The sequence below is a fragment of the Cynocephalus volans genome, chromosome 6 (genome assembly GCF_027409185.1).
Source record: "Cynocephalus volans isolate mCynVol1 chromosome 6, mCynVol1.pri, whole genome shotgun sequence".
Taxonomy (NCBI): domain Eukaryota; kingdom Metazoa; phylum Chordata; class Mammalia; order Dermoptera; family Cynocephalidae; genus Cynocephalus; species Cynocephalus volans.
Window position 1 is genome coordinate 120474946 of NC_084465.1, and position 22875 is coordinate 120497820.

At 42.6% G+C, this 22875-nt stretch overlaps 1 protein-coding gene across 1 annotated transcript in view; it reads right to left on the reverse strand.

Annotated features, from left to right (window-relative positions):
• DNAH3 (dynein axonemal heavy chain 3) overlaps positions 1-22875 on the reverse strand; it is a 169854-nt gene that overhangs the window by 77498 nt on the left and 69481 nt on the right. The window contains exons 22-34 of the mRNA XM_063099804.1: positions 22144-22323; positions 20622-20758; positions 16777-16978; positions 16134-16226; positions 14726-14836; positions 11919-12033; positions 9617-9815; positions 8256-8364; positions 7747-7860; positions 6800-6976; positions 4703-4794; positions 2360-2579; positions 1617-1751 (exon numbers count right to left, since the gene is read on the reverse strand). Of these exons, the coding sequence (XP_062955874.1) occupies positions 1617-1751; positions 2360-2579; positions 4703-4794; positions 6800-6976; positions 7747-7860; positions 8256-8364; positions 9617-9815; positions 11919-12033; positions 14726-14836; positions 16134-16226; positions 16777-16978; positions 20622-20758; positions 22144-22323 (1884 nt within the window). The remainder of the gene's footprint in view (positions 1-1616; positions 1752-2359; positions 2580-4702; positions 4795-6799; positions 6977-7746; positions 7861-8255; positions 8365-9616; positions 9816-11918; positions 12034-14725; positions 14837-16133; positions 16227-16776; positions 16979-20621; positions 20759-22143; positions 22324-22875) is intronic.

The window sequence follows — 22875 nt, forward strand, 5'->3', positions numbered from 1 at the left end:
AGGATTTGAACACAGGGCCGACTAACATCAATGCCTCTAATCTTTTCACTAAACCATTACCATTCACTTTTAAAAAGCAAATTGTGTTTCTATGGGAAACTTCCTTTCTCAAGGCCTAACTGCTGTTCTGACTTGACTGCAACTCTCAGTAGATAAAAATGTATTTTCTGAGCCAGGCTCCACACTGTGAAATATAAATGACCTCCTGTGCTATTTTATCCTCTGCCCTTGAGAATCCACAGCTCTATAGAAGCCCATTTCTTGAATGTTCTGATTGTTTCTCTCTGTGACATTGGCCCAGGATAATTCAAATGCAAATGCTTTGGTCATTTATATTTATGTAAAATTTTATGCTCTCTCTCTCTAGACTGAGTCCCTCAGAGAAGGGGAATACATGAAGCTTTTTATTTTGAAGATTAAGTTCTTATTATTTTTCACCCTGGAGGTGAGCAGTAATGAGGGTCTAAATGAAGGCAGTGACAATGGACAAATGTCATGCAGAAAATGTTTGTTAAGCATCTACAGGCTACTGTTCCATGTGTTGTCAACAGAGCACAGAACAAAACAGCAAAATTCCCAATCTTCAAGTAAGGCTTATAATCAAATACGTTGGAAAACCATTTCAGATTGAATAAAGACGAAAGGAGTTGACCTTGTATCAGAAATAAGGGAGAGGGAGTTGGCAGTTAGCTCAGTTGGTAAGTGTGGTGTTGTAACATCAAGGGTTCGGATCCCTGTATAGGCCACTGCCCCCCTCCCCGAAAACACCAAAAACCAAAAAAACATAAAGATAAGAAAAAAAAAAAAAACCCATCGATCATTCAATATCCTCTCACCTTCCCCCTCACATATCTTGAAATATCAAGTTACTGATATACAAAAGGGCAAGTAGCTCCAAATACCCTGTTGTTGAAAATATTACCTCGTTTTTGAAGAAAAATGTTAAGAGTGAAATGCAGGTGTGGAGTGCATGGTGCTCTCTGTACAATTCTATTTTTTCTGCATGTTTAAAATTTTTCATAGTAAAATACTAGAAATAAAAGCTCACACCTAGTTAAAGAATAGTTCATCTGTAAAATCCTGATGAATAAATTGGGGGTTGACATTGGGTTAAATGCATTGTGTAAAACTAATTCACTTGGAGATATAATAGAGAAAAAAAATCAATACTTTACCACAAGGCAGTCTGATTTCAGACTCCAGAGACCTGGGTTCCTACCTCGACCTTCACTTTTAACTAACAGGGTGACTTTGGGAAACAGTGGTGCCAGTGATGCTAACAATGACTGTGGACATGGTGGGGTTGATAATGATACAGTATCAGGCATTTTATCCAGCACTTTATAAATGTGTTCTCTCAAAATTCCTGTATTTCCCTCCCTTTTACAGATGAGGAAACTGAGGCTCAGAGAGTTGAACTAATTTGTCTGATATCTCACAGCAAAAAGCTGATAGGAGTGATTGAGTGTTTTTTTGTTTAGTTTTGTTTTTAAACCTCCATCTCTACTCAGGCACCTCTGATTGCGATCTGTTCCGTTTCAATCTGCCATAAATCTTAAATTTCTGGCTCTAGCAAACAGTAAAGCAGGCACATTTATATGGGTACAGGAACCAACCTGGATAATTTTCCCAATAAACCAAGGTACTGGCTGGAGTTTCATCTTTTTGATGTTCTCAGTCAGCACTTCCATAAAAACTTTGTAATCTGGCTTTGGAAGAACAACTCCAGGAAACAAATCTGATATAATTCCCTGTTAAGAAGAATTCAAGAGAAGGTGGAAAGGATGAAGTATTAGACATGTGAGCTCAATATTCTCCTAAAATGAGATCTATAGACAGCAGAAGTCTTTGAAAAATTCCAAACCTCACTTTTCCTGCATCAAAACTCACCCCAAATTACAGACGTCAACACTATCTGTAAAACATGATTTCCCTCCCAAATAATTTAAAAAGCCAGCAAATATTTAATGAGTTGGTATTATCTTCCAGTAGTGTACTAGGAATGAATGAGATAGACATGGTTTCTGTTTTTGTGGAGCTCACAGCCTGGTAAGGAAAATAGGCTTCAAATTAATTACTAAAGGAAGCTAATTAAATTGGGTAAAAACACCTGTCCAAACATAACAGCAAATATTATCCTATCAATAAACCACTTTTATTAAGATCGGGACTTAGGGATGTTTGCTATCACCACTATGATCTAACAATTGGGAAGGGGATATCAGGGAACAAGGTTGCTGGTTGGAGAAGAGAGAGGAGTCAGGAGATGGAAGAGGATCTGTAGAAGGTGCCAGAGAAAACATTCCACCTTTAGAAGTGGAGCCTTGGTCCTTGACCAAGGTCTCAAACCAATGCATACCTCAAAAAGAGGGACATCCTGAGCTAAGAACTTGGCCAGGTTGACATCAAGCAAGGCCCGGAGCAGCAAGACACTTTCATCCTCTTCTGGATACTTGAGCTTCAGGTTGCCTGCAGCAGTGAGCACAGACTTGACAGCGCGCATGCCGTAGTCATAGTGATGCTGGGACGACAGTTGTTCCGAGCACAGGCGGTAGGTCGCGACAATCTTCTGGGCAAGACTGGGAGGGCAAAGACATGTCTTCAGATCCCCAGGGAGGACCACATCCTGCTCAGCAGACATCCCCAACATCCCTGTTCCCTGCCCCTTCAGAAACCAGGCTTGCCCATGGACGTGATGGAGAAGCCCTATCATTTGAAGGTCTTTTACTAATGTGACCCTGATGAGCTAAGGAAGCATCGTAATGCTCTTTCAAAGTTAGGCTGAAAAAAAGCAAACACATACATATGTATAACATGTACTGTATATGAAACAATATGTTATATGCTCTCATGTGTATGTATGAATGTGTGGACACACACGCAAGTTAGGGAAATACACATCAAACTACTGATGGTGATTCCTGGACATTGGCACTAAGGGTTACTGAAGGGAAACTCCCCTTCACTTCTGTAAATTACAATGTTTTTCAGTGTCCATTTTATTTCTTTAATTAAAAAAGAAATCCAAAATTTAATACAGTTGACTCTCCATATCCGTGAGTTCCACATCCATGGTTTCAATCAACCATGAGTCAAAAATATTAAATAAACTAAAACACAATACAGCAATAAAAAATAATGCAAATAAAAAACCAATATAGTGTAGCAATTATTTACACAGCATTTACACTGTATTAGGTATTATAAGTAACCTAGAGATGATTTAAAGTACACAGAGGATGAGCGTATGTTACAGTACTATGCCGTATTATCCAGGCGTCTTGAGCATCTTGGATTTTGGTATCCGCAGGGGGTCCTGGAACAAATCCTCCATGGACACTGATGGATGACTACATACTTACCATGTGACACATGTACACTCATGTGCACTGCCATTTCTTATTCTTCCTGCACACACTTGCCAGCCTGCCAGACAGTCAGGGGAGGCCACACTTCCGAGTTCTAGCCAGGGGAGTGTGAATGTGAATGACATGTGTCATGTGCAGGGCTGGCCTGCAGAGAGCTCCTACGTGAGCTCCTCCACACCACGTGTTGTAGCCATGAGACGCAAGTAACCTGGGCCCCTGAACCTTCCCGTGGGGGAGAACTGCCTCTGATCACAAACACCTACTTCAGACTCACAGTGAGTGAAAAATAAACATTTGTTATGCTAAGTCATTTGGGATTTGGGGATCAGGGTGACCCTAACTATATACACATTCCTCTTATGGAAATCCTCTTTACAAAACTGATTTACTTTAAAAACATAGACTTTGTCTGTTTCACTCACCAGCACCTAGCACAGAGTTGGGCATAAGGCAGGTGGTTCAATAAAGGTTTGACAATTGAATAAATAAATTGAATGGGCAAATCAATGTAATCCAGACCTACTATAGAAAAAACAAGGTGAACCTCATGTGACTGAGGCAGTCTCTTGGCCCAAGAAGGGTGACACATTCTATTGAGAATTTCTGCAGCCCTTCTGGGTGTCACAAACAAGGACACCCAGGCCACAAAGGCACTAAGGGCCTTGTGCAGGCATCTGTTGTAACAAAAACATCAACAGATTATGGCCAAGATGATGAAGACGACAAATGTTAATCGGGAACAGACCAATAAAAACAACAGTTTTACAATGACTTTTCATAATTCTTTGTGAATGTGATATGTGTATGTGTGTACACACACACGCACATGAAGACACTGATCTTTGTGTGTGTGTGTGTGTGTATGTGTGTGTCTTGGAAAACCGGATAATACTAGAATGAGAGAAACCCAGTGGACTGGACTGAATAAATGTTATGTTGACAATAATTTAATTGTAAATTGCATTGAATTTTCCTCTTTGATCTTGGAATAATTTCAGATGTTCTACAGTCTTGCCTTAAACCATTTAGTAATGTGGGTGTGATGTGTTAGAGCCAGGGCTGGGGAGGAGATGAGCAGCCACTTTCTTCAATAGAAGTCCAGGTGTATGTGAACAGAGGTGAGGCACTTTCTTGGCAATCTGAGCTGTTTCCTGGTCAGGAATGGGGTCAGGACCAAGGCCAGGGCTCCCTGTGCTCTCAGATCAGCCTGTGAGTGGGAACAAGTTCCTCAAGTTTCTTCTTTTCTTCCAATGGGCGACCCACCTTGAGCGCACCTCACAAAAAGCCTCTCTTTAAGGGGCTTTAGAACCCACTGGAAAACCAGTGTAGCATACCTTCTGGAGTCCAGAAATCCCATAGAGTAGAGGGAGATCTCTCCAATGAGTGCATAATCTGGCACCATCATGGCCACTGTCCGGAACAAGGCCTGGAAAAGAAAGAGCCGATCAGAGCCTCAACAGCGAGTACTGGGGAAGGCACACCCACACAGGCAAAGGGAAGGGGAATGGCCAATCAGCCAATGGCCAGACAGTCAAGGAAAGGAGGGCTGGAGGACAAGCTGATGCAGGGGGACCATCTTCAATGGATAGAACCACTGCTCAACTAATCTCACCACTGGCCCTGTCCAGGTACACACTGTCACGCTGGGTCCCCCAAAGGTTGTGTGGAGGACTTTTGTGCTGGTATCCTTTGCTGAATGAGGACATCTCATAGCATCAATCAATTGTTGGGGCTCTCTGGTGCTCAATATGGGCACCAGAAGTCATTTGGGAATACAGGACCAATGCGCATCAGGAGAATCCTGCAGTTAGGCAGATCTCAATTCAAGTTCTTGTTCTGCTACCTACTAGTTGTGGGCAAGTTGCCTACCCCTCTAGACCTCAGTTCTTTCATCTCAAAATGGCCTAACAATATTACCCTCTTCGTGTAGTTATCATGAGAACAAATGGTTGTTGTAAGCCGAGTGCTTACAGAAGTATGGGGCAGACGGTGAATGCTCAATAAACATCTGCTATTGTATTATTATCCAAGATCTTAGAGAAATGACTTGCCTGAGTCATGCAGTTAGCTAGAGGTAGAACTGGGGCTAGAACCGAGGCTTGCTAACACCAACCCCTGGTGCTTTCTACTATACCACACTGTCCTGAAAGCTCCTTGTGCAGATCTAACACGGTTGTTGGCTGGAACAGGTGCAGGGGGGAGTTACAACAGCTGGGCAGTAAAAAATGAGAAAGGTGGGTCCAAATTCTACGTCAGCACCCACTGGCCTATGCTGACCTAGCGAGGAGGAGCCACTGGATCTCCCTGACTCTTTTTTATCCTCAGAGAGAAGTGGTCTGTCTGAATAAGATTCCAGGGCAGCAATCAGAATGCATTTCCAGCAGTTGGAGTACCGTGCACTAAATTAAGAGGATGTGGTGTAGCTGGGTCTCTCTGATCTCTTCCACCCAAGCGGATGGGCAATAAATTAGAATAAAACCTGTAAGAAGCAGGCTTGGAAGTCTCCCTCTGCTCACTCTTTTCATGCTGTGGAGGGGGCAGATGTTCCTCATACAGGAGGAGACCCAGCCATCCTGTACACCTTTCTTTTTCGTTCCATGGAAGCAGAGTGCCAAGATCATCTAGGGCATCCTCCTTTGAAGGTGACCTGGTTGGCTCTCTCTCTTCCTTCAGAAGCACTTTCCTTCTTCCACCAGTGGTAGGACTAATGGGTATTGCCTTGGCTGTAGCTCAGGCCAGCTCAGAAACAGGCACTGGAGACAGATGTGCACTCTTGCTCTCTCTCTCTAGTTGGAACAGCTTGCTTTGGTTAAACTGCTAAGACTTAACCAGCTTAGTAATGAAGGAAAAGCTCTACGTAGCCCAGCCAAAGTTTACCAGAGTTCTCTGTATTGAAATTTTGTGCTCTCTTGTAAGTATATCAATTTTGTTTGGCCTATAGTGATTTTTCTTTTTTTGTATTGAGCCAGAATCTAAAAATGAGGAGATTTCATGTAAAAATCCATGTTTCTGGCTTCTTTCGAACAAATGAGAAGATCTGACAATTTCTGCTTGGCAACAGTAGGCTGGAGCTAAGATAAAGCTCTTTCCTCTGGTGGGACATTCACCAGTGTCCCGACCATGCCTACTTTGCTTCTCTGTTTTATATTACCTGTCTGACCCTGTAGACAATCGAAATAGTGATCTTGTTCTAGGGTTCATTGTTTTCCACCTGCCGTTGGTCATTACGTATGGATTCCCCTCTCCCACGAGACTTTGTTGGGGAGGAGGCTGCATTCTAGAGCCAAGTACTGTCTGACCACCACTGACACTCCACTATACTTCTCGTAGCTGAAAAATGCCACCTACCCTATTGTTGGGCTTCTCTGCAAGGCCCCCAGAAGTTTCTCTACTATAAAGTACACCCAGCATTTATACATGTTAACATTTACCTTGAGATTATCTGGCAGCTCAGCCCTGCCAGCATACCCAGGGTTCATGGTGATAAAGACAGCACAGGTTGGGTTCAGAGAGAGCTCGGTGCCTTCAAAGATGAACATCTTTAGCTTCCGGATAATGGCTTGTTGAATGCAGAGGATCTGCTGAGCTACCACAGACAGCACTTCTACCTGGGGTGAGAACGCCCGTTTGATGTGAGCTCCAGCTCCTGACAGCCACCCCACTTTGCCAGAGTCCCCTTCACTTAGCAAGGAAAGAATCCAGTCACCTGAGAACCAGACCTCTTGAGAACCAGACCTTTACATTCAAAATTAAGGGCAAGATTTGGGGTTTCGGTAAAGAAAAAGAAAATAGGTGTGTGTGTGTGTGTGTGTGTGTGTGTGTGTGTGTGTGTGTGTGTGTGTGTGTGTGAATAGTTTCCATAGTATTTCATCTTTGTTTCATCACTTAGCATAGTGCCATAGGTATTCAGTGTTCACTGGTTCAAACTGCATGTTTACATTTCCTGATCTCCATTTCCCACCCAAACAGAATGAATCACACACTCCTGTGATACCTTTTTGTACCACCACTACAGACTTCTATCATGTTCTATTTGTTTCATTTAATTTCTATTTCCCCTTACTAGATTGTAACAATCTAGATGGCAAGCCCATGTCTAACTCATCTTTGTATCACAAACATATGCAAAGTACTCAATGTATAGTAGCTGCTCAATAAATTTTGGACTGGGTGAGTGAATGAAACAATGTGACGGGGAGGTAGGGCTATGTCTATAAACCACAGATTTTGCCTTCTTGGGCTGCTTTTGTTTAGTTCACTGAGTATCTCCTCTGTGCCATCGAGGAGACATAAGTCCCTGTCTTTAAGGAGCTGAGAACCCAGAAAAAGGCCCCTCCACGTCCAACCCCTCTGTTCTGTAGCCTAGAAGCAGAATTACCTCAATCCTGTTGAACTCATCAAAGCAGGCCCATGCTCCAGCCTGGGCTAGCCCCTTGAAGAACTTCCCCATGGCTTTGTAATCCAATCCATCTGAGCAGTTGAAGACCACACACTAGAGAGAGGGAGGATGTGGGTGGCATTCAGGATGGATTCCATCATATCTGAATTACCCAGTGCCCATTAGTAGGGGTGACGCTCCTCTCTTCCTGTTCTGCTGGAGGATCTGGGGCCCACTCTACTTGTTTTTTTTTTTCTTTTTTTGTCTTTTTGTGACCCGGCCGCACTGCGCTCAGCCAGTGAGCAGCGCACCGGCCATCCTTTTATAGGATCCAAACCTGCGGGCGGGAGCACTGCTGCGCTCCCAGCGCCGCACTCTCCCAAGTGCGCCATGGGGTCGGCCCCACTCTACTTGTTACACAAAACTGTCTTGAACTTCATGGTTACTTTCCTGGATAGGGGTCTACGGAGAGCAAGGAAAAGAGGTGGACATAGACGGCATTACCCTACCTGCTTAGCCAAAGCTTTGGCCAGATCTTTGGTGGTTTCTGTCTTGCCTGTCCCAGCTGGACCTTCTGGAGCTCCTCCAAGGTTCAGCTTCAAAGCTCCCATCAGTGTCCTAAGGGAAAGAAAACAGAAACTTACTGCCTGAGGCCTAAGACACAGAAAAGAAACTGGCTTTTTGTTTATTTTGACTCATGCAAATAGATTAAAATTTCTCCCTGATTATATGACCGATGCATTGTCATTGTAAAAAGTTCTGTTTTACCAAGCATTGTAAGCTCAGAGCCTGGCACAGAGCCTGGCACATAGGTGGCACCCATAAACATTTGTTTGAATATATATACATACATAAATGAATCAAATAAGAGTAAAAAATACTCATAAACTCCAACATTCCAGAGATTACCAGTGCTAATGGAATGGCGAAAATAAATATATTTCTCCTACTAGATTATGAACTCGTGAGTTCAGGAATCATTCGATTCAGTTCCACATCCTCAGCAAACTAATACAGTGCCTGGCATGTAGTAGATGCAAGATAAATGTTAGAAATGAATGATGTGGTAACTGTGGCTTCTTGGTGTGAATCTCTATAATTTCGGTTAACATGCTATTGTCTAATCGTCTGAAAATGCCTCCTTCCCCCATTAGATTTAGGGTTCCTCGAGGTCATGAATGATACATAGGGAAGTTACAGAAGTGGTTGTTGAGTAATGAGTGGAAGAAATTAATGAATGAAGAGCAAAAATCACAGAACACAGAAAACACGCGATTGAAGATTCTGAAAGGAAAAAGCACTCTCAATATTATTTTTGTAATCTAAAAAAATTCCACTGTAAGGAGATATACAAAAGCAAAGAAAACCTAAACATCGCAAAATCGACAAGTTCACTCATTCCAGATTTCTAATATGATAAGTTCTAAAGAAAGCGTCAAGCACTTTGCTGAGCACAGAATGACCTTAGTTTTTCACGGGACTGGCTTGCAGAGCATGGCGAGTCCTTGTCTGGGTCCTTGGCCTCGCTCCTTGTCTATTTCTTGGCCACGGGACCTCCAGGCAACATCGTGATTCCTGCCATTGGAGAGTTTTCTACTCAACTATCATGTCATTTTCATGGATATGCACCAACTTCCAGCTTGTTGGTTCAGAGGTATTAATTAGCACTAGGATTCCTCCTGGGTTCTTATTTCAAGCCTAAAGGGCTAGTTTCCATACCCATCTGAGGAGACCATGATGACTAGGGGCAAAATTCTAAAATCTGAGAATCTAAAATGTAGAGGGTGAAGGTAATGAACCCAAGACGCCCCTAGCCTTTCTCCCCAGAGTCTTTTCCATTCCTCTCAGGTCTGGGAGCCCCAGTGTTCACCTGTAGCAGCGGTCAGTGAGGGGTGTAATCACCAGCCGGGGGGAGTTTCCCAGGTACTCATAGCCATAGAGGGCTTCCGTGGTTATCATCCGCACGTGCACATCCTTTGCCTCCCAGTAGTAGCGCAGCTGTGAGATCCACTGGAAATCATTCAGATCAGAGACCCTGTCCTCGGATAACTTGGCTACCACATCGCGAGCTGTTGGGCCACAGACGCAGAAACACACACATACAGAACCATCAGAATTCTCCCATCTCCAGAGACTCCTCAAGTTGGAAGATGACGTTATCAAGACCATCTCTCACTCTCCATAAAATGTTAGGCTCAACTACCCTCCTTCCTGTACTTCCTACCTGGAGGCAGCCACATCTGTCAAAGCTAGTCTTTGCTTCTTCCAAGGAGCCAGGTAGGGAGTCTGCTGCATCTCAGACAGTACAGTAGAGGTATTAAATGTGCATCCTCTGAAACCAGACTGTCTGGTTCAAATTCTGGTTACACCACTAACTAGCTGTGTGACTTTGGGCAAGTTACTCAACCTCTCTGTCCCTCAGTTACATAATCTGTAAAATGGGGATAACATAGTATCTACCTTGTAGGGTTATTATGAGGATTAAGTAAATATATATATATATATAATATATATGTATATTCATACACACTCATAGAGAGATAGGTGATAGAGAGATAGAACTGTGTCTGGCATGTAAAAACATTATATAAGTACTGTCTTCTGTTATCATCTCCAAAGTCTTAGAGGACTGACTCGAGGGCTTTGCAATATGTAGTTACCCCAAATGCTGTCATATCCCCAATACAACCCTTTGGCCCTGTTCCAGGCCCCTCTAAGATGTCCTAAGAGAATGCTATCAGCTTAGTCTGTTATTTGTGGTTAGATGTATTCTTTCCAGCTGGGGGCTTGAGAAACCAGCCAGGAGATATGTTACTAACTTTTCTCTTTTCTCTCCTAGGATTGTGAACCCACTTTAATTTTCTCACAGTGACAGGAAGCTGAAGTTGAAGAGTGGACACAGTTTTATGAAACTCATTAATTATTTTCTTAGGTAACTCACAGGGTGAGAGCAATTGAGATCCAGAGCTAGGGCAGCAGGCTGGAAATTATAGTCTCAGAAACGTTAACTTTGAAAAGGGACGTTTCTGTACGTCTGCTCCCTTTTCATGAGAGAAGTCTTTATTCCAGTGAAATCCCAAACCCTGCAAAGCAGAGTCCCTGAAGATTATAACAACAGCTCCTCCTTACTTCCTGAGGAGTTTAATTCCCCTTAGGATTCTCAAGAGAACTCACAGAGCGGTAGCAAGAATAGGGGGGCTACATGAGAGATCTAAGAAGAAAGCGACTCAAGGGATTGAGTTAGGGATGCCTTCACTGTGCAGTGTGCGCGCGTGTGCATGCACACACGTGTGTATGTGTATGTGTTTGTGTTTGTGAACCCAACTACTCCGGGGTGCCCTGGGCAGTAACCACACCTGTACTTACCAGCTGGGTACATGGCCATATAAACAGCACATTCTCCCTTCTCTCTGCCTAATTTTACCCTAGTCTGTCTAGATGAAATCAGATTTAAATGAGCATCAACCTTGAGGGGAATAAGATGCCATGAAATGCCAGGAGGAAGCTGGGTGTGTGAGCAAGAGACACGTTGTTCTCAGGCAATCAGCCTGGTCCAGCCCTAGTTTCCTTGGTGATGATAGAGTGTGGGGGTGGAGGTGGTTTGTTTTACACCCCAGTTCTTTCTCCTCCTCCTCTTCTTCCTCCTCCTTTTTTTTTTTCATTTAAGGAGGAGCTGGAATCCATCCTCTCTCACCTCCCGCTCCCTGCACTGCTGCCCATTTCCAGTCCTGTGGGTTTGGAATCAGACAGACATAGGAGCTTCTGCTACTTCCTAGCAAGTTACTAACCTCTCTAAGCCTCAGGCTCTTAATCTGTGAAAGGTATATGAAAAGGAGATAGTGTATGTCAAGAGCTTAGCACTAAGCTTGGCACCTAGTGAGTATTCAAAAATAATAGCTATGGTTAATCCAAGGAAAGCAGAAATGGCTTTGGCCTTTGGGTCTCTGTAAGAGCCCTCCTTGGAGGGTTCCTAGAAATAATGATGGGGATGGGAGGTTAAAACATAACACGGAGATACACAGAGTCCTTCAGCTCTGGCTTCTCTCTTTACACCCCCTTCTGACTCTCAGTTGGAGAAGCCTCTCCCTGATGGGGCAGGAAACCCTGAATCGTTCCATCCTGCCTGCTCTTCCTCGATGGTGAGTAATGCCAGGGGAAGTCTCCCTATTTACCATGGACATCGATGACCGTGAGGGCCCCAAGGGTGAGGCGAGCTCCGCTGCTCAGCTTCCCTCGCACCAGCTGGACAATCACTGCAATCTGATCATTGCTCTTTTTCAGGAAATCCTGGAGGGGCAGAGGAAGGGACGGTTGGTTAAATTGGATCCTCCTCTGGTCATCCCCCTCTCAGGGAGTGGCTCCATCGACCATCAGATGGCACAAACCAGACTCCTGGCTGTCATCCCTCAAATCTTCCTTTCCATCATCCCCAGCCATTAACCTCTAGATGAATTTCAATCGCTTCATGCTTTTTATGATATTGTGGAAAAGGCAAAACTAGGGACAGAAAATATTCGTAGTTGCCAGAGCCTTAGAGTACAGAAAGGGGTTGACTACAAGGGGCGTGAGGGAATTTTCGGGTGGTGTGGAACTGTTCTGTATTTTGATTGTGATGGTGCTTACATGATTGTATGTGTTTGTCAAAACTCAGAACTCTATGTTAAAAAGGATAAATTTTACTGCATGTAAATTATACAGTAAACCAGAATAAAAAAAAAATCTGAAATTTCTTCTGATTGAAGGGGACAAAGGAGATGTGACAATGACATGCAGCGTGTAATCTCAGACTGGGTCCTGCATTGACCAAAAAGACGTTTAGTGGGGCAAATGGCCAATTTTAAATTAGTTAATTTAAAAGGTCTATAGATTAGATCATAATAGTGTTTCAGTGTTGATTTCCTGATTTGGATAACTGTACTGTGGTTATGTAAGATGGTAATATCTGGGGAATCTGGATGAAGAAAATATGGGAATTCTTTATTTTTGCATTATTTGTAAGCCTGATATTATTTCAAAATGAAAAGGTAAAAAATAAAAATAAATTTTAAAAAGGAATAATGTGAGACCACCTAGGTTCAAATCCCACCTTCCCCACTTTCTAGCCATGTGGTTCTGGGCAAATGAGTTTTGAGCCTCTGAGCCTCAGTCTCCTGGTCGGTCAATTCTAGATCATTGCAGTTGCCTCTACAAGCTGTTTTGATGATTAAACGAGACAGTACACGTGAACCACTTGGCCCAATGTCTGATGTGAGTAAAGCATCCAGGAAACAGTAAATTAATAAATTGTTATTAATAATAAAGTGCCTGGCACATAGCAAATAAAAAGTCTCTCCATTCCTCCCCATCTGCCCTGGGGTGTCTATAAAGCCCTTAGTGATGGAGCTGCTCCTCATATCTCTGTCAATCAGGCCCCTTTCACAGCTGTTCTGGACTGAAGTGCCCTCAGTTGCTGGAACGCACCATCCTCTTCATCTCGACTCCTGCACATCCCAGTTCCTCTCTTTGCAACATCCTTCCTCCTAGTCTCTGCTTCGCTAATCCCTACTCATATTTTAGGTCTGTTAAGACACTACTTTTCTGGGAAATCTTCCTCAATCCTAACCTGTCCACACTCCTGGATCCCTGGTCTTTTCTTATCACAGTTCTGTAAAAGAGCCTTTTTATCTCCCCCACTAGACTATATATCATTGAAAACTGAGACTGTGTCTGTCTCGTTCACCTCTAATTCCCTTTGCCAAGTGGCATAGTCCCAGCACAGAGCAGATGCCAAACAAAATATCTGTCAAATAAATAATGAGCGGATTAATGAATGGGTGATTGTCCTGTGCTGATACCTGTAGGACGCTGAGGCTTGTCACTCAGTGTGCATGCACTCCAGGGTGGTTTGTGACAGGCAACATTCTCACTATCCACAGGGGGGAAAACTGCAGAGACCTAGCCACAAAAGTCAGAAGTTTTTCGAGTTTCTGAAGTTTGAAATGATGTCCATGAAAGCAGTTTGCAAGGACCAAGTGCAATCCAACTATTAGGAATTATCAATATGGCATCTGTATAAATTTGAACCTTGGTCAAATATTAATGTTCTAATTTTAACGTATAAAGCAAAATGTAGTAAATTAAAATATTCCAGTTCACAGCCAATCCTCTATAGAGGAATAATAAGAGGTCTGATGAGATAATCACAGGAAGTTATATCATGGTAGAAAGGTTGGGAATGGAGTTGCCCTTCACTCATTCAACAAATATTTATTGAGCACCTAGTATGTGCTCAGCACTGCATTAATCCCTGGAGATGTAACAGTGAGCAGAACAGACATGGCCTCTTTCCTGTAGGGTGTACAGCCTAGCTTCTAAGTACTGGACAATATACTGGTATCTTGTTTAACTCTCCCCATAATAGTACAATTTAGGGTACAACTTCTTGCATTTTATGGGCAAGGAGACAAACTCAGGTTAAGTAAATTGCTCATGGTTATACAACCGACAAGTGGATGTGTCAGATTTGAACTCACGTCCATCCAGGTCTTGCACTCTTAAGCACTGGCATCAATTGACTGGAAATACACGTTTGGATCTGAGGATAGGCAGGCACGTGAGCACACTTTAGGAGTAGGGGTGGTTAGAAGGGGGCAGTTGTGGAGGAAGAGAGGAAAGCAGTGGTCCCTTGAACTAGGAAGAAGACAAGGGGCCTCTACTGGTGGAATTCTGCCAGGCTGACCCCTGGAAACAAAGGCTGATAAGACTTAGGATCCTGCAGCCTAGAAGTTCTGCCTGGGAAGAACTGTGAGAGGTCTTACACTATAAAACTCCAGGACGTCCCCAATTCCATATTCTTATCCGACTGTCCTCATGAGTCCTGATGCCAGGGACCCAAATAATTTTTGTTTAGAAAACGAAACATGGCTACTCTAATTATATGTCATTCAAATCCTATTTGGTGCTTGGATCTCCTCTGCAAGCTTCATGGCAGGCTACTTACCAGTAGGGTATTTTCGATCAGAGCTTCGGATACCTCCTGGGTCCAAAAGATGGAGGAGACACAGATAACCACCTGGCCAGGCCACTGCAAGACCCAGTGATTACGAGGGACCTGGGAAAGTGCAGCGGGTCTTGTTAGAGGGTCAGTTCATTGCGTGTGATTTAAACTGACTTTCTAAAAACATGCTCCACCATCTCACTCCCACAACAAAAAATCCTCCCCCACCCTCAGAAGTTACAAGGTTTGACATCTCTGGGATTACTGATTTATGGCTTTCTCCCTGAATTTTATGAAAAAGAAAAAAAATCAACCATCTCATCAACTCTTTGCATTTTTTCATGCTTTCATCCAGTGACTTTTTACATAGCTATAATGGAGGTGGCATTCAGAGAGTATTCATAACTACTCTTTGTTTGCACACAACACTGCAGTGCTGTGCCACCATTTCTTAGCTGTGTCCCCTCACCCCCCTTTTTTCTTAAACTGTAGATCAGAAATGGGCAAACTATGACCCAAGACCAAGTCTGGCCATGCCTGTTTTTGTAAATAAGGCTGTGCTGGAACACAGCCATGCCTGTCATTTGCATGTCGTCTATGTCTCTTTTGTGCTACGAGGGTAAAAGTAAAGAGATGTGATGGGAGTGTGACCCACAGAGCTGGAAATACTTACTATCTGGCTCTTTACAAAAAAAGTTTGCTGATTTTTGCTATAGATTCAATTGCATAAAATAACTTTGCAGTGGTAGGAGTTTCTCTTTCATTTTTGATTTAGAATATATCATAGGAAAAAGGATTGGCCTTTCATTTACAATACAAATACTACTGCAAGGGACAGTAGGGTCAGTCCCCAATACTTTAGCATGAAGGTATTCTGTTTGATGGAAGGGTTACTATGAATGGGGGATGGGGAGACAAACTAAGAAAAGGCACGTGAAATTGAGGGGACTACATTTAGAGTCTGCAAACATGAAGCTTGCTAGAGTCTGGCTAAAGAGTCATTGGGACAGGTTCTTTTCTCTTAGGCCTTATGTCATACCTGTTTCCCTTAAACCTTTGGGAGTTTAATGAGTTACACCACTCGGGGCATATGTGATGTACATAGCTGCTTAATTGGAAGGGGCTCTAAATAGACCTCATGCCATTAGTTCCATTTGACAGAGAGTACTGGCCTGTAGTAACCAGAGGTTCTAGCTAACCCTCTTCTCTTATATCACCTGCTTCAATTGCAAATGTTTCTTCAGAAGTATGTTCATTGCCCCAGGATTTACAGGTAAAGGAAACAGAGGCACAGAGGGGTGGGTTTTGGTAGAAGGCAGAGTGGCCAATTGAACGAATCCATTTAACTTTCTCCCCAAAGTTCCCTTTACTGCACCAACACCCTGGCATGTGTACCTCGATTCTCATTTACCTTGGCATATGCTTCAATTCCAAGTCCAATAACGTCCCGCAAACTGACAAACATCATCTGCTCCACCTGCTGGAGCCACTTTTCCACCATGCCCTGTGGGGCAAGAGAGACACAGGCAGCCTAAGCCAGAGGGAGGGGCTGTGGGCAGAGCCCAGCTTTCTCTCTGGACAGGGCTGGAGGGAGGCCAAAGATCTGGCATCTCTTCAAGCCCATATTCTTTAACTATTTGCTTGACATTCATTTACTGTATTCCCAGAAGTGTATGCCTCCTAAAGGGGCAAGCGGGGATTTTTAACATGCATTTCTCTCATGTCATTTTCTGAAACAGACAACTTCTCAGGAGGCAAAAGAAACATTACTATTTCAGTTAATAAAATGAATTGCTCCTTTTTAATGAACAGTTCTGATTCATGCATTATTCCAGTGGTTCCCAAATTTTCTGTATATTGGAATCATCTAGAGATATTAAAAAAATAAAGATGCCTGAATCCCACTGCTGGGCTTTCTGATTTAATTGGTAGGGGCTGTTCCATGCCAGGCAATCTAGAACTACAGTCCAAATGCTTAACCAATAGGCACTCTGCCTCTCTCCAGTTTTCTCTGTTATGGAGAAAAGAACCAAAAAATGGGTAAGGGGAGTTACTTTGGCATTAGCTGGGTAGATTTTCTGTGTGAATGGAACAGTTTCTTTCTCTGAGCTGATCATGCCTACAATTTCCAGACTGTCAGTAAATTCCAGCTTGGCAATTCCTTCAAAGCACTTCTTCAAGTGCGGCTGCACTCGGAGGGGGTCCTTTGTCTCAGACAAGATCTCCAGCAGCTCATCATTTGACAGGAAGAAGAATCTATTTCAAAGTAAAGGAGGATGGTAATTGGAAACTTTTTTGAGAACTTAACAAGGTAACACGCCCCAACAGGCAGCTCACACCCAGGTGAGTACTAGCTATGTCCTAGGGTTTTCTCTAAGGCTCACTCTCCTTTACCATTTTTAAAATCTGGGCATAGAGAGTAAAGATGGTTTTGACTCTGAGAGCAAGAGAAAAGATGAAAACTGGTATATATGAGTTTAATATGATTGGAGGGTGGGGTGCTACCAGTTGAAAGGAGCCTGGTTAGAGCAGTCCTTAACTTAAGCTGCACTTTGGAATTACCTGCGGAGCTTATAAAAATTTCCAGTGCCAAAGCTCCACTGCCGAGAGATTCTAATATAATTGATCTGGGGCTGGGGCTGGGGAAATTTGTATTTTTTTAAATTCCAGGTGATTCTAATGTGTAGTCAGTGTTGAGAACCACTGGGGAGGACAAGGAGAAAGAGATGACTTCCTTCTCTCCAGGTATTCCAGAAAATGTTACAGGTGTGATAGAAAAAAGTACAAGTTAATAATGAACATATTTCCATGCAGAAGCCTCTACTGTCTTTTAAATTAGAGATAATAAGCATTAGGTTTGGGGAGGACCGCTTAAAATGGTGCCACGCAAAGATATTCAAAATGGTGATTCCCACTCTAGGGGACTTCCTCGTAAACTAAAAAGACAAAGGAACCCATAACTGCAACAGAACTGCATGCCATCTGTCCCCTCTGAAACCCTACTTTACATACTAAGGGAACCAATAATTGCAAACCTAAAAATCACCTAATTAAGATAAGGCCTCAACAACTCCCATTGGATATTTCATTTAACTCCTCATTAACATAAGCTATGGCCAATCAGAACAACACAACTCACCATAAGAAGAAATATAAGCCCAGCCCCGGGGGGTGGGGGGGAGGGCAGGCTAGGTCTTGTGCCCGTGCCTGCCACATGCTGCCAGTGCAGGCCTCCATGCTGCTGCCTGCGTGAATAAAGCCTTTCATGCCTAATTTCTTGTCTTGGTACCAGTCTTTGCTAATTGCCAACCTTTCAATAAGATGACTTTATCTCTTGCTCAGGCCCTAAAAGCAGCAGCAACAAACCTTCAAAAATGTTCAAGGTACAGACCTCTACTCTGACCATCAGGCTGAAAGTTCTAGAATGGAGGGACTGTGCAATTATGGCCTTCACCGAATATGGTGGATTACAAAAATGGCCACAATATTTACAGCTCCTCTCATCAAGTAGTGAGTCTATTCTCACATCTCTTGAAAGTGAGCTCGCTCTGTGTCTAGCTTTGGCCAATAGGATGTTGTGGATATGAGTTTGTGCAAGTTCCAGGCTCAGATATCTGGAGTCCTTGATGCTTCCACTCTTGATGATCTTAGGAACCCTGTGTCCACCACCACGTGAATAAACCCAGACTAGCTTTCTGGAGGATAAAAGATGTGTGGCCCAACTATTCCTGTTGCCCCAACCCATGGAAGCCAACCACCAGACAAGTGATTGAGGCCATCGGCTGCCAGCTCACTGCAGTTATATGAATGAGCCCCATGAGACCAGAAAAACCATCCAGCTGAGCCCAGCCCAATCTGCCAAGCCACAGAATTGTGGGTTAAATAAATGGTTGTTGTTTTAAGCTTCTAAAGTTTGGGGTGGTTTGTTATGCAGCACAGCAAACTAATACACTGTATTTGCAGTGTTGAGCATGTAGGAAGAGTTCAATAATTATTTGTTGGCTGACTGACTAATCAATATCTAATGAGGATGTCAATTTCTCCCACTCCTAAGTGAAATTCAAACAGGTGAGCTTTATAGATTTCCATTGCCTCTATCTCCATTATGTGTGGTAACAAATAAGGCTCAATTGTTACAGAGTAATGACAGTTAATATGTTTGTAAAATTTAAAATTAAAATCATTACTTAGTGCTCTGTATTTTCAAGATAAAATTAATTTAAATTATGTGACTACCAATAACAAAGTTTGCTGAGAGTGTTTAATTTTATTTCATAAGAATGCATTAAAAAAATTGAGATCTTCATGTGTGCGCATGTGCATGTGTGTTTAACTTAGAGAGAAAATGTGGCTCAGATAGATCAAATGACCGAGTATCTTATCCAGACTTCTTGGGTTTGAATTCCAGCTTGGCCATTAACCAGTGTTGTGCCTTTGGGCAAACTACCGTCTTCTCATTTATAAACTGGGGTTAATAACAATGCTCCCAACTTCATAGAATTACTGTGAGGATTCAGTAAATTAAGAAGTGCAAAGCACGTAGAGCAGTGTCCTAGAGTAAGGTAAGTGCTGCATTAGTGTTGGCTATTATCCATATTTTTATTAGGAATAACAGTAGTTGGTACAGAACTAGAAACCCAAACCTCAGGGGTTCCCCATGTTTAATCTTTTCCCAAGTTTTGGGCTTCCAAATCAGGGTTTCTTCAACTATTTGTGCTATATTTGTGTTGTAATAGAGAAGCCAGTACTCACATGTGGCTATTTACATTAAAAAATTAATATTAAATAAATAAAAAGTTGCTTTCTCTGTCACACTAGCCACATTTATTTATTTATTTATCAGAGCTGACTGGTACAGGGATTGAAATCTGGACCGTGGTGTTATCAGCACCACACTCTAACCAACGCAGCTAAGCAGCCAGCGCCACAGTAACCACGTTTAAAGTGCTCGATACCCACATGTGGCTAATGGCTACTGTATTGGACAGCACAAACATAGAACATTCCTGTTATTGCAGAAAGTTCTACTGGACAAAGCTGCACTGAATAGATACCAAGGACATTACTGAATTCCACACAAACCACTTTATTTATTTATCTGTTTCTGGTGGAGAGCAGGGAACTAATTTTCTCTCCCTATAAAGGAATATTAAAATTTACTTTTCTTAAAGGCAAATTAGGATGAAACCAACATCTTAATCAGAGTCAAATAACATGGAACGACCATCCACAATGAACTAGATATGGATGTGTTTTCAGGAGTCAGGACCCTCCTTTCTGGAACTAGCCCTCTAAAACTACCTTGACTTTTATGCAGAAGAACACTGGTTCTGGTGGCAAAAAAGAATCAAATATTTACAAACATACCTACCAGAAACTGTAAAATTTGACAGCAGAAAAAAAAAAAAGTTAGCTGACATTTCTTAAACACATAGTCTAGGGACTAAATGTTTTAAATGCATTAGCTCACTGATCTGCACCACAAATGTATGAAGTAGGGGCGATATGCCAGTTTCACAGTGGAGAACCTCAGGTTCTGATAGACTTGCTGCAGGTCTGAAGACTAATAAGTGGAAAAGCTGGGACTCCAAATGAGGTCTGTTTAACTCCACAGGCCAGGCTCTTAGTCATGACTACTATACTCCTTTAACTGGGGGAAGCAACAATGTTGGGTGGCCAAAGTGTGAATTTGATCCTCACTGGTGTTTGTTCAAAGTCACTCTAAATAATAAACACGAAGACATGCCTCATTCCTGAAAGCTGTCTCTTGGGGGATAGAGAACTAGGAAAGAAAATGGAATAGATTGATCAAAGCCAGCTCTCAGCATGAAAAATGTAATTCTCCCTGTATATGAGTCAAGAGGGTAATTTCAAATAAAAGAATAATAATACTTGATACCTGGGGAAAAAGAGTCTCTTCTTCTCCAAGTAATCATTCAGCCCCTTCTGGATGTCCTCCAGCAGCAGGTTGGCTTCTTGAAGCTTCTCACTCATTCGTGGCTGGTCAGCTGCCACCAGAACCCTGTTGTCTTTCACCTGGGTTCCATCAAAGAAGGTGAGAGTCATTGTGGGCTTCCCAAGTTCTAAGACTGGTCATTATAATGAATGTGTGACTAGCCCATCAACTAATGATAACGCCTGCCCAACTAACTGCCTCCTAATCCCCTCCTACTTCCACAGGGTGACTGCTCACATAACGTGACCTTGTTCCATTGGTCGTGGTTGACTGGGCAGGGCTTGGGCATCCGAAACCAACTGAGCCAATTATAGTTTAAATTCTGGTAATTTAGAATTCAGACCTTGACATTCTGTACTAGTCTGGGATGGACCCTCGAATGAGGGGGCTTAGGAGCTGTGTGAGGATCACCTCCCACTGTGTGACTGTGCAGCAGGGCAAGCCAGTTTTCAGACAGAGATTGAAGCAGGCATGAGAGGAGTGGAAGAAATCAGAGCACAGAAAGAGCACTCTGGGAGTTCCTGAGAGGTTTCTGGGTTCTAGATCCATCCTTTATGAGGCCTGGGTTCCATGAGACATCTATTTTGTCTTCTTGTTTGAGCTACTCTGAGTGGGTTTCTGGAACTTGCCACCAAAGAACCTTAACAAATGTAAAATTGGTTCCACTGGCTGGATAATATACATGTCCATTTATCTCACTCCTGAAAACAAGCAGGCAGGTAAATTCTCGAGACAAATTCGTTCTGTGTCCCAATTTGAATGCACTTGACTTAAAACAGGAGAAAGTTATGGCCTCTTAATAGATGCCTCTGGTTGCCTTGTACACCCAGTGGACTTATCCTTCAAGGCTTGGTTCCAATGTCACCTGCTTTGGAGGCCTTCCTTGACACTCCCAGGTAAGTAAATCACTCTTCTGTATTCTAAATGCTATTTATACGTGTTTCTGTTATCGCTCTTACTCATCTAAGTCTGTCTCCTCACAAGACAGTGAATTCTATGAAGGCAGAAATCATATTCTTGCTATCTTCAGGTATTTTCCACCTCCTAGAACAATGCCTGGTCATCATAAGTAGTGAATAAAAATTTGTTAAATAACTGAGCAAGTGAATGTGAATAATTGCTTGAATTCTCAGTTTATCAAAAATGTTATTGTATTATCCTATAGCAAATAAAGTCTCCTACCTCATTAGAAATGGTAGCTAAATAACACCACCTGCTAATAATTACCTCTAGGGAGGCAGGATTTCAAAAGGCTTCTACTTTCTATGTTTCATGTTTCTCCGTTTGAATTTTCAATAACTAATACGTTTTGATTTTATAAAAAAATTTAAAATATCAAATTTGCAAAAATTCAGTTTGCTTACAAGTTTTAAGGAGTATGACTACAACACACAATGACCAACATCTGTGTGGCTCCCGCATTCCTTGCTGGTGAGATGTGCTGGGGGATGTCCTAAGAACTTACTGCTTGGGACATGAGTGATTTCCAGTAACTATCAACTATGCCAAATTTCCTGCCCTCTTCTGGCATTTGTGCTATGATATCCTCTGAACTGAAGATCGGTTCCAGGTACAGCCAGGTGGTTTGGCATTTCAACCAGGCATCCAGATTTTCCTGCACGCGAACGAGTTTTTCTTCCCATTTCTGTGAATTAAGAATTTCATATCTGAATCATTAACCTGCCCCTCTGCCTGAACAAATGGATGGATTCATTCATTTATTCACTTTTTAAACTAGCAGTTATTGAGTGCCCCCCATATCCTGGTCACTGTCCCCAAGCAATGTGGATACAACGATGAATGAACAGATAAGAGCCCTTGCCTTCATGGGGCTCACGTTCTAGTGGAATAATAATAATAATAGCTGTTGTAATGTTTATTCTACGACAAGCAATAGTCGGAGTTCTTCACATATATGAGACCAATTTAATCCAACAGCCTTAAGAGGTAGACATTATTACAAATTTCACCTTACAGATGCACAACAGTTCATGTAACTTGCTAAAGGTCAGTCAACTAGTCAGAGCAGTGCCAGAATTTGAACGCAGGAAGTCTGCTTCAGAGTGTGTGCCACAACCTATGCCACTTTTACAAACAATGAGCATAGGAGGCCAAACCCCCACCCTCATGCAGTCACATTCCAGATTACTACAGCCCATAAGATTTTTTCCAAATGTGTGTTCGTTTAGTGCATTCA